General features: G+C 57.3%; 1 protein-coding gene across 1 annotated transcript; it reads left to right on the top strand.

The window, feature by feature from the left end:
* The first annotated feature begins 3,449 nt into the window (after positions 1-3,449).
* On the top strand, positions 3,450-11,587 carry CDC42EP1 (CDC42 effector protein 1). The gene is made up of 3 exons (XM_040063278.1): positions 3,450-3,724; positions 7,249-8,101; positions 9,141-11,587. The coding sequence occupies exons 2-3, from the start codon at positions 7,657-7,659 to the stop codon at positions 9,932-9,934; spliced, it is 1,239 nt and encodes a 412-aa protein (XP_039919212.1). The 5' UTR covers positions 3,450-3,724; positions 7,249-7,656; the 3' UTR covers positions 9,935-11,587.
* The last annotated feature ends 12 nt before the right edge of the window (positions 11,588-11,599 follow it).

The following is an 11,599-nucleotide window of genomic DNA, read 5'->3' as shown; positions in this document are numbered from 1 at the left end:
TGGTGGGGGAACTTAGAAGTGGGTGTTTACAGGGTTATCCACCCCACTTCTAGCATGAGTGGGTCTAACCCAATCCTGCTGTCTGTGTGGTGGTGCTCACCACAATCCCTCTGCTTTCCTTCCCCAGTGCAACACAAGGATTCTGGGAACCAGACCACTCCGGTCCCTTCCCCTGGTTATCTCAAAGGCAACAGGCACAGTGTGCAGACTCGAAGCACAGGCACAAAAAGGGCTTGCGCCTGGCCGAGCACATGTCTGGGGGCTCAGCCAGAGGAGAAATCGCCCCCATGGAGAAACTATAGGGCATGAGGGATCCAGTGCCTACAAAGCCAGAGCTGGCATCAGACCAAGGATGCTCTTGACAAGACGCTGGGTGCTTACACCTATCCCTTGCCCCAGGGTGCAACCTCCTGCCACCACTCTGGCTTGCTCACCCTAAAACCGGCTTTGCCTTCAGCTCATCCCCAGGGCAGCAAGACATGGACTGGAGGCAGCACTGAGGGCCGTGGGCTGAGAGAAGGGAGGAGGGACCTTACAGCACCAGGGGGAGGGAAAGCTGCATGAGTCCATGCCAGGTGGGGCAAGGGAGCTCTCTGGACCCCCATCCCCATCATGGCAGGGTTCTCTCCCACACCCCACTGCTGGTAGTAATCCCCATACCCATGTGGTATGTGCCCTCACAGCTCCAAGAGAAGAATGGAAACATCTGGAAGTCACCTGTAAACGAGGAGCACTTTCAGTTAATGAGGAAATATGAGCCGGAGACCCTGGGCAGCAACAGGATATCTGCTTCTCGTGCACTGAGCAAGGCACCACCCCCCCACACCCCACCCCCCCACCCCCCCTTCAGGAAGTTTCCAGCACTGTTGTGCTCTTGGAGCTCCATCCCTGGAAATTTCCCAGGGAAAGAGGGCAGGTGGGAAGGCAGCAAATTGAAATGGCAGGGAATATAAACGCAGGGGTGAGCACCCTATCACAAGCTGGGATGCCCTCATCACCTCTCCTTGGCTTCTCCCAGGCACTGAGGAAAGGCAGTAGGGGGATTTTTCTTTACTGAAGGGGAGTCCTGTATCAGCCTCCCTCAGGCACTGGGTCTGTGAGCAGAAGGCACTGCAAAGTGAGATAGGATGAAGGACTGAACACCAGGAAGTGTGGGGCAGAGACCTCAGCCCCCCCCACACATCTGTCCATTCCTCTCGCCCTCCCCATCATACTGAGTCAGTCACCCATAAGACCTCAATCCCGTGTTGGAGGGATGAGTGCTGGGGAGATGCACAGCCATGTCTTTGATGTTGTGGTAGTCAAAACAAATCCTCATCTAGGAAAGCTGCTGGGCCACTTTTCTGCTCCATGATAAGCCCAGTGGCTGGTCTCTCTGTAATGGTGAGACTGGTACTGCTGCCTGGGGCTTGGGGTTACAGTTGGGATGAAAGGTTGGGGTGACTGAAGGTAAATGAGGTAGCTGGGCTGGGAGGGGTCCAGGCATAAACTCCTGCCCAGGGCACCCATGGGTGGTACAGTGACTCTGCAGCACTGTCCAGCCTCACAGCCACCTCTCATTTATCAGCCGAGGTGGATAAATAGGCTGAGAAGCAGGATTGTATGGATTGACTTTCCAGGCTGTTGTATGTGAAAGAAGGGGGTGTAACCAAGCAGCCAGGGGCCAGGATGAGTACTGACACCCAGAGCTGGCACATACCCTGACCCTGGAGGTCCCCAAAGGACTTCTGTGCTAGACTGAGAAGTACAAATGTCAGAGCTTAGCTGGCATGGCTGCAAGATCAAAGGTTTGGGGAAGGATTCTGAAGAGAAGGCATTTCCAGATGCTTTCCTGGAAATGAAGCCCATCCTGGCTTCACAGAGATGCTTGGAGTAGGAGCGAGGAGAAGGAGGCAGTGGAGAGCCGGCCGTGCTGTAAGAAGCAGAATGTGGCCCCTGTCCCATCTGGAAAAGATTTGTTCTGCATTCCCCAGCAGAGGTGACTGCTGTCGCCCAGGCTCTGCTTCCTGATGCAGCCTCTGCTGCAGGGCATAGGGATGGGGGTGAGGGAGAGCCCCTCAGGCAGGGTAGGGAGAAATGCCCTGGCAGGCCATGCAGAGAGAGGAGACCCAAAGAAAGGGTTTTTCCTGCCTCTCTCACCACCCCCATTAGCTTCCACTGAGCAGGACCTAGGGGAAGGAATGCCTACCATACCTCTGGCAAGCCAGGAGGATGCATGCCATGATTTCTCCTCCTTTTCCTTGCTATTCCTCTGCTATGGCAGAGCTCATCTCCCATCAGGGCTAAGCTTCCATCTTCTTCCAAGACACAGACCCACTTTAAGTACCACCAACATGCACATACAGTCTTAATTCCTAATGGAGAAAACTTCCACAGAAGGCAGAAATTCCAACTTCCATTTCACAGAAAAGAAGCCAGAGAACAGTGCCAAACCCTACTACAACTTAGTAAACTTCTGAGCAATAAAGTGCTCCTGCCTGGGCACCCCAGCATAAGCCACCCAAGCCCAGTGAATGGCCAGGCTCCATTTTGACATCTCCTCTGCAGACATCCTGTCATCCCTTCAGCCAAGCCCTACTTAACCCCAGCAAGTCTTGTCTTGCCTTCACCAACAGAGACACCTCCCTTCTCCTCAACAGGGACCTGAATAGGTGCTTGTGCGTGGCAAAGTGGTCCCCAGAAGAGCCACCAGGCCAAGCCTGAAAGCCATGAGGGTCACCAATGGCACTAACGATGCTACAGCCACCAGCAGGTTCCCCCTCTTTGGCACTGATAGGGTCTTCTGCCTTGGGACCATCGAGGGACAACATACGATGCCAGAGGGATGTGGTGTCCCACATGAGGGCAGAAACTCCCTGGTGCCACCAAAGAGCACCTCCTTGCATTTACCCGCTGCCACCCCCTCACCCTAGCCTGACCCACTGTCGCTGGTATGACGCTTGTCCTGATGCCGTAACACTTCTCCTGACCCTGTAACAAATGCCAGCCTGGCCCACGTGGCCTTCAGGGAGGCTGTCATCCTGCTAATGCCCAACCCAATGCTACCCACAGGTCCTGGTATGACCACACACCCACAGACCCCTGTCCTGACTGGCAGTGCTACACCACTGGGAACTTCCTGTCCAATATGGGATCAAGGGACCTTATGTGATACCCGAGGGGTCACGCACACACACACGCACACAGGGTTCAAAACCCTTTCTTTTGCCCTGCAGCCAGGCTCCTCTAACGAGGTTAGACAGCAACCTGGCCTTCCCCCTTCCCCCAAACCCATTGAAGCCGGCACCCGGGAGCGGGAGGCAGCCAATGCCGGCAGACGGGAAATGGCACTGGGGAAGCGGGGAGGAGGAGGGGAGCGGCAGAGAAGTTCCTGAAGTTTTCTGTCCTGGATAGTTGGAATAAATCTCATTTTCTCTGGTCTCCTTGCCGAGTCGAGGATTGGCTCAGCGGTGCTGCAGCCCGCCCTCCTCCTTCCCACGTCCCCTCCCCGCCAGCTTTGCTCCCTCTCTCCCGTGGCATCAGGGCGTCAGCCTGGGAGAGCCAGCCTGGGGGGGACAGCCGTGGGAAAAGGAGGGGGGCAACGCCTTCCCTTTCTCCCCCACTCCATTCCGGACCGCAGCACCAGTAACCAACCCTTGGAACAACTTACAGGGGCCTGCAGAGAGGGTCTCGCAACTTTTCGTCTGGAGGACGGGGAAAAAATAATAACCCTGGTTCAAAAGAGGTAAATCCTGGAAGTTTTGATTCATCGGTTTCTAGAGCTGGGGGCAGGGGGGGTGGTTGGGACCAGAGGGAAAAGGGTGAAGAGGGTGTTCGGAGAGGGGAGAAAACGGGAGGGGTGGCAAGGCGATAAGAGACTGGAAGGATGGTAAAAAAGAAAGGGAGCAGAAGGCAGGAATGCAACAGGAAACTGGGAGTGAGGAGAGGGGACACGGGACAGGGGGGAGAAGCGGGAAGGAAAGAGAGTGAGAAGAAGGTCCCACGGATGGGGGAGGCAGGAGGACTCTTGTCTCCCAGACCCTGCTCTGGATACCCTTCAAAGCCCCACAGGCTCTCGGCACCTCGGTTTTGGGGGTGTGGAAGAAGAAAGGGAGCACTTTTTCATAAGTGGGCAGGGAAGGGATGTCTGGAAACTGCCCACTTCCATAGCTCCGGCCTCTCTCTATGTCTCAGCATGTCTGCTTGGAAAAATATCCTTGTTATACAGAGATATCACTATGTATATATATAGTAGCCAGCAGCACGGGAGTCAGATTTAGGCGTCTGCCTACTGCCCGGCACTGCTCCAGGGAAGCTGAAAGAGGCCAAACCCAGCCAGCCAAGCCCCTTTCCCCCTTCCCCAAAAGCTTTCCTCATCCCAAAGCAATCACCCAATAGGGGAACTCTGCCTCCCTTCCTTCGGGGAAAGGGAGGTTTTTCATTACTCAGAGAGGCTGGGAAAGCCTTCCTGGCCACCCACTGCCATTTCCACCCATTCTTCCTGCTGTTGAGACCACCCCAAATTTCTCACCCTCTTTTGCAGTATGTCCCCTTTGGGAGAGGGAAGAGGCTGCTTTCAGCAGCTCTATCCAACTAGACATCTGGATTATTTCCCCCCTCCTTTCTGGTTTCCGCTCTTCCCAGCAAGCAGAAGAGCTCTGGCCATTCCCAGCTAGTGGAAAACCAGTGGTAACCAGAACTTGGGGGGAAATGGGGGAGGCCAGGCTGGGAGGAGGAGGTGCCGGCAGCGCGTCTTTGAAGGCAGGGGGCTTCCCAGAGGAGGCAAGAAGGGAGCCAGAGAGAGCATGCCAGGGAAGGGGAGGTCGTGGTGCGCTGTGGGCTTGCTGTGCCAGGAACTGGCAAACACAGAGGGCTGCCAGATTGAAGCGGTGGCATCCGGACAGAGAGATAGCTGGGCAGAGGGGTCCCTTTGCCCAGTGGAGGAAAGGACAGCACACAGGTCACCCTTTGCCCACAGAATCACGAGTTTTCCCTGGCATGGAGGAGTCTGTTCTGGTGAAGGGGAGGGCTCAAAGGGGCAAGGAGCCACCAGGGGCAGAAGGAAAGAGAAAGGGGGAGACTGGAAGGAGGAAAAGCCTAACAGGCCTGTCAGAAACCTGCCATCCAGGTAGGGTTGGGCTCCAGCTGCTTCACTCCCTCCCTCCCTCCCTCCCTCCCTCCCTCCCTCCCTCCCTCCCTCCCTCCCTCCCTCTCTCACTCCCTCTCTCACTCTCTCCCTCCCTCCTCTTCCCAGTGCTTGCTGCCTGCCAGCAGGCAAGGAGAGGCAGGGGCCAGGAGTTGCTGGCTTGCTTCCCTGTGGTGACCAAGAGACAAGGAAGGAGAAACACTTTCCTCCACCCCACTCCCTCACTCAATAGTTGTCCAGATAGGGAACAAGGGGATGCTCTCCTCCCACATCCCCCCTTTTCCTTGCCTCCCCACCCTATCCCAAAGTGTGATGTCTCCCATACGGGTGTGCAGGGCAGCTGTATTATGTGGGGGACCTGGGATGGGGTAGGAGGGTTCCCCCTCAGAGTAGCCCTGGCTGGTGCAGCACATGCTAAAGGGGACAGTCCCCACTTTGGGTTTCTCAGGGGCTCCAATGTGCAGAGGAAAGGGAAAACTTGAGTGCTGTAGCTCACCTAATCCCCTCTCCCAGGGTCACTTGCTTTCCTGCAAGATCCTGGGGACAACTCAAATATAGGGTTTCATCTCTCTCCTTCTGGTCCCAAGACCCCAGTTGTGCTGCAGGGACCACCCTAGTAGTTTCCTTTGCAGTCCAGGAGGGCCCTGACCCAGTGGCTATGGGTGGACTTCTGCCAGAGAAAGGAAATGGCTCCCCAGTTGTCCCCTCACCCCAAATTTGCCACATGCCTGGTTTGTCCTGGCTGCAAGGCAGCACTGCATGGCCTCTATGGGCAGGAGGAAGACTTAAACTGCATAAGCCAGGGAGCCAGCAGGAACCCAACCTGCCACCATTCTGTCCCTGCTGCCACCAGCCACTGCCACCCCGGGGAGGCAGCCAATGGTGCTGGGTTCTGCTGGGGGAGGTTTGTTTTCCCTTCCTCAGTCATTAACCCCTGGCAGATAAGAGGGGCCCCGGGTGAGCAAACAAGGCCAGGGCAAAGCAAAAATGCCTCCAGCCAGCCAGAAAAGCAATTTCATGCCCAGGACGCTCCTTCACCAGAGCCTTTGCCATCCTGGCACCACCTGGCTGCTCCAAGGCGATGCACGGACAAGCGGGAGAGGCAGGGGACATGGCAGGGGAAGCCATGTAGCAATGGGGGTCCCACCACATGGAGATCAAGAGATGTGAGGCTCCTGCATCACCTCTTGGCATGCTGTCTTCCACAGCCAGCCCTGCTGGAGGGACTCAGCTGTCCCGACGCCCCAGCCACAGAACTGAACCCAGGGAAGGATACGTCCCCAACTGGCTATCCAGGCCACTGACACTCTGAGATACCACAACCAAATCCTTTCCTTTCCCCAACCCACCCTCTTCCATTTGCTGTGCACACCAGCAGGGGATCTGCCAATCTCAGAGTCCTCCCCACTGACTGGAGAGGTCATTTACCCTGCCGTGCGTCTAGCTGCTGCTTCCTGCTGCCCCTCAGTGCCTCGGGGATCTGCCTGAGTACAGGGACCCAACCCAACTTCTCCTCCAGCCTCAGGTAGTCACCTCCCTTGCCGTGTCTCAGTTTCCCCTGTCTGCAAATCAGCTGCCCTTCCCAAACTGCCGACTCCCTGCTTCTCCAACATGTCTGCCCAGCACCCGGGGACCCAGCCGATGAAGGACAAACAAAGCGATATACAAATATTGCATTTTTGCTTCCCACCACTCCTCCCTGAGAAGCACATGGGCCCCAGGCCTCGCCCTCTCCTTAAGGGTTCATCTGAATAGCAAAAAAGAGGGAGAGGTTTCTCGCCCCAGGAGCTGGGGCAGCCAAGCAGGGCACTGCTCTGGGAGGAGGTTCTGCCTCGGAGGGAAATCCTCAGCCTGTGTTGTGGCGTGGGTCTGGCAAAGCTGCTTTGCAGACAGGAAACGAAGGCATACTGAGGTAGGTCAGCAAGGTGAGGGACTGCACATGTTTTTTTGTAGGAAAGACTTTTTCTTCCTCCCCAAGAGGAGGGCCAGGCAAGGCAGCCAGTAGCAACCTTGCTCCTGCCTTATGTACTACATTTGACCTCCTCAGGCAGTTCTGTGGATACAGCCAATGGGATTGTGAAAATCCTGTCCAAACGCTTCACTGTTCCTCTTGCCTTGTTTAGGTGGCCAATGCTCTTGCCCTGCCAGTCCACCCAAAGCTCTCTTCGTTGTCTGCTGCCCCATCCGTGACTGGCTGCTACTCACCCAGCGGCAGTAGAAGACGGTGGATTAAGTCCACGACCAGACACGGCTTCCAGTGACCTCCGCAGAACCGGGGGTGACCCAGACATCTCTGTGCCACCACTGTCCTGACCACTGAGGACATACCCTCTGAGGGTGATTTCATGAGCACGACGTAGTGCAGGGAAGCAGGAAACCTGCTGAAAGCCAAAGTGACATGAACTGTTACCCCAAGAGTGTCAGAGCAGAAGCGATGGGGAGGCTGGGGATGTGACAGACCACCCCAGTGCTGGAAGCCTGGCGAGGGCTGATTTTTGGAGCTTTTTCAAAGGCAGGGTGAAGGGTGCAACATGAGCCTGGGGAAGCTGCCAGTGCTCAGCTGGGTGTCAGGCTCCCACGGCAAGCGGCGGCTGAAGTCGGAGCTGACGCCGGACATGATCAGCCCGCCGCTGGGCGACTTCCGGCACACCATGCACGTGGGGCGCGGTGGGGACGTCTTTGGGGACACCTCTTTCCTCAGCAACCACGGCGGGGCTGACGCAGCCAAACCAAACAACTTCTTCGCCCGGACGCTGCGACACGTGCGCCGGACACCGCTGAAGAGACGGGGCAGCGGCGGCCAGGCGGAGGCCTCACCCACGCCCCCGGCCATCTCACCCATCATCAAGAACGCCATCTCACTGCCGCAGCTCAATGAGGGCATCTATGATGGAGGCAGCGGCGGCCGGGGCTTGACCAGCAAGTTCTCCTTCAAAAGTGCCTCAAACAGCTGCTCCAAAACACACCAGGCCTACGGTGAGTGAAGCGTGAGGCAGAGGCTGGTGCCCAGGTACTGAGCATCCTCTGGAGCCCTTCTCCATTGCTCCATGCCACGGTTTCTTCCCCTAGGGAGGAACCTAGGGTTTTAAGGAGGGATGGGATATTTAAGACTGCCTGGTCATGACAAAATCTCCAAGCAGATAATCCTAACCTTGCTCTGAACCATGGTCCTTGCTCCTGCCTTTGGAGGGTCTCCTCCCAGGGTGTCCTTCAAAGCGGGGCAGGGATGGTTTCTCTGTTTCTCCCCCTCTCCTGTAGCCCCACACAGCTGGCAGCCTGTGTGGAGTAGCTGTAAGGGAGTGCCCCCCATCTGCCCTCAGCCCTACACCTTTCACTTGAGCAGCCTCCCTGAGGAGGCCAAAAAAGTGCTGGGACAGTGGAGCAATTCCCACTCCAAGGTTGTGAGGTCAAGGGGACGCACAGCATGGCCTTTCCCATCTGCACACAGATGTTCTAACCCTGTCTCTAGCTGTGCCAACCTCTACATCTCCATGTATGGCTCCTTAGGAATTCCATCCACCCTTCTTCATTGCGTCCACATCCCTCCCTGCCAGCCAGGGTGCCCTTTGGGGAAGGGTTGTGGGAAAGATGGGACAGGACATCTGTGTGGTTCCTCTCCTGCCTCACAGCACTGGGCTGTGCTTAGCTTTTCCCGAAGAGGGAGGTCTGGAGCAGAATGTCTCAGGGTGGGGGTTGGATCTGGGGTGCCTGCAGCAGCCGGGGGAGGTGGCCGGGCTCAGAGGGAAAGGCAGGCTGAGGCAATGCTGCCATCTCCTGGTCTCACCTGCCTGGCTCAGCCCTCACTGCCATTTTACCAAGCCCAGAGCCCACCTGGAGACCCTCTGCTGTAACTCTGGGCTTTGGAGATATCCACGGACACTGACCTGTCCTTTAGAGTCCAGTACCACTGACAGGAGCACGACCTGAGCCGCTTTGGCAGCAGTGTCCCTTATCCCCTGCCGAAGTAAATCAGGCTTCCTCCCTTGCCTCACCAGCCATACCTTCTGCCTTACAGGGCTGGAGTCTGGATTCTGTACCATCCCTCGTGTCCCTCGCTTGGAAAAGGCCCAAGAGAGCACGCATGCTGGGGAAGATGAGCTGGATCGCTCCGACTCCCTGCTGTCCTTCCGCCTAGACCTGGGGCCCTCCCTGATGAGCGAGCTCCTCCAGGTGATGAGCTTCTCTGAAACCAATGGGAACGAGGTGGGGGAGGACAGCCCACACCTCCCGCGTGAAGAGGGGACCAAGGACAGGGTCTCTCCAGCAGTGCACGCATCCCACGAAGAGAACAAGGCAGCATCCAGCTTCTGGGACCACTCCAGACAGAGCAACCTGTCAGGGGCTGGCTCGCTGCCGGGTCTGTCGGTCCATGCCAATGGAGAGGCACGTGCCATTGAAGGCGCTGGAGAGAACTCTGTCTGGGCGTCAGGGCCGGCGGCAGTGCCCAGAGGGTCCCCGTGGCAGGGCCACTGGAACGACTGCACCATTGAGGCTGGAGAATTTGACCGAGCAGCCCAGGTCCTGGCTCGCCATTACGGTGGAACCAGCACCCCACGGAGCTCGGAGAAGGGCGAAGGTCCCCGGCAGGCCCGGACACAGACCCTGTGGGAGAGCCCCAGCGGCAGCCTGTGGGGCTCACAAGTGACAAGGGAGAGCCGGTCCCCTGGGGCCAGCTGGAATCAAGGAGAGGAGGATGAGACCAAGCTCTCCAGCCTGCAGGAAAGCTACAGCGGTGCCCGCGGGGGCCGCAGCAATTCCTTCGAGTATGCCGATGCGGAGGAGGAAGAGGACGATGAAGTCAAGGTGTAAATGGCCACCCCTCCCATCACAGGCCCCACCAGAGACATTGGTGCGGGGGTCTTTGCCCTCCTCCCCGTGCCCCACCCGCTGGTGCCAGTGTCACCAGCAGACCCAGTGAGTGATCTCCTTGCCCAGTGGGGGCACTGGGGAGGCTGGGGAGGACAGGAGGAGAGCCCATCTCCTGGGGGGGCCCTGGGGCTGGGCCAGGCTGCTGCAGAGGGCCAGTGGGCACCGCAGAGCCAGGCATAGCACCCCTTCTCCAGCCTCATGGCCATTAGACATCAAAGGAATATTCCCATGTGCCAAAGGAACCCCGAATCCTTCCTACCCCATCCCATTCTCCCCAGCACCCTCTCTCTTAACCCTCAACCTGGCTCCACTAGCATGTCTGGGGACATACTCCATCCTTCCACTGACCATCCTCTGCTATGGCATGCATGCCTCCCCAGAGATATTCCCTCTGATAGCTCAGGCATGTAGGGGATGGGGTGTCCCCAGCTCCAGCTGGTGCAAGACCCTTCAGTATAGCACATCTATCAACAGGGGAAGGTCAGCTGGGGTCCCAAGGGGCAGGCAAACCCCAGAAAGCTGAGCTTTCTCTTTTCCTCTGCCCCCCAAAAAAACTGTGTGCTCAGTGTTCAGGAGGTGAGAGCATGCACAGAACTAATCAGGAATCTTTCCACTTGTCTCCTGCTGCTGGGCATCACTTACGACAGCTTCCTTCTTGACCCCCCACTCTCCTCAGCAACTGAGAGGGGAGAAACTTCTTGGATGACTGATGGCAAAGGCAGGTTGTCAGGTCACCCAATTCTACAGTTCAGGCCCTAAAAATCCCTTCTTTTTCCCCCTGCCTCAGAACAAGGAGACTCCTCTGCAGCCACTCAGTTTGTGCCACCATCCTCGTGGTGGTGGTGGCACAGTTTGTGTCTCCATCCTTATCCCCCTCCCCATTCCCCCCCACACACCCCTCTTTGCAGCGCACTCCTTCCCAAGGGTAATGTGGACAACGGCTAATGTCCCTCGCCCAGTGGCCCTGGGTGACACTGCCACCCTGGAATGAGCTGCCCCCGTGCAGGCCCGTGTGCAAACTGGCCCTCATAGAAGCGCCTTTGTGCCATGGTGTGGAGCCAACGTGCTCAGGGGCTGAGGTCACTGGAGGGACCCTCACAGGACCCTCCTTGTTCTCTGGGACAGGAGGGGGTGTGCAGTGGGAGGAGATGCTGGGCCATGGCTGCAGGACTCTGCTCCCACGCAGCTCACCCGCCACCCGGCTGCTTTTGCCAGGAAGCTCTTCAGAGCAGGATAAAGAGCTCCGGGGTGTGCACATGCTGCACGTGGAAGTGCCACTTGCAGCCAGGCCACCAAGGTTAAGGGCAGGCCCAGCCTCCCCAAGCGGCTGCATCATGCCAGCCACCAGCAGCAACCCAGGCATCAGCTTCAAGAAGTCCCCAGGTCTGTCCGCTGGAGCTCAGCAGGATCAGCCTTACTCTCCCTTGCACTTTCCAGGGTGGGGGCCTGGGCTCTCAGGATGAGCTCCCCTCTGCCCTCTGCTTCCCAGACCCTAATACAAGACCAAAGACCCATATCTGTGGAATTATCTTCTGCCTCCCTTCTGTATCCCATGCACTTATTATTGTCCTATTAAAACAGTTTTGATAATAACTTCTCTGGTGT

Source organism: Hirundo rustica, chromosome 4 (genome assembly GCF_015227805.2).
Source record: "Hirundo rustica isolate bHirRus1 chromosome 4, bHirRus1.pri.v3, whole genome shotgun sequence".
Lineage (NCBI taxonomy): Eukaryota > Metazoa > Chordata > Aves > Passeriformes > Hirundinidae > Hirundo > Hirundo rustica.
Note: the sequence above shows the minus strand (reverse complement) of the source record. Positions and strands in the feature narration are given on the sequence as shown.

Coding starts and splice junctions, on each gene's coding strand:
- CDC42EP1 (XM_040063278.1), top strand. CDS start 7,657: ATGAGCCTGGGGAAGCTGCCAGTGCTCAGCTGGGTGTCAGGCTCCCAC. Junction 8,102..9,140: donor CAAAACACACCAGGCCTACG/GTGAGTGAAGCG, acceptor TCTGCCTTACAG/GGCTGGAGTCTGGATTCTGT.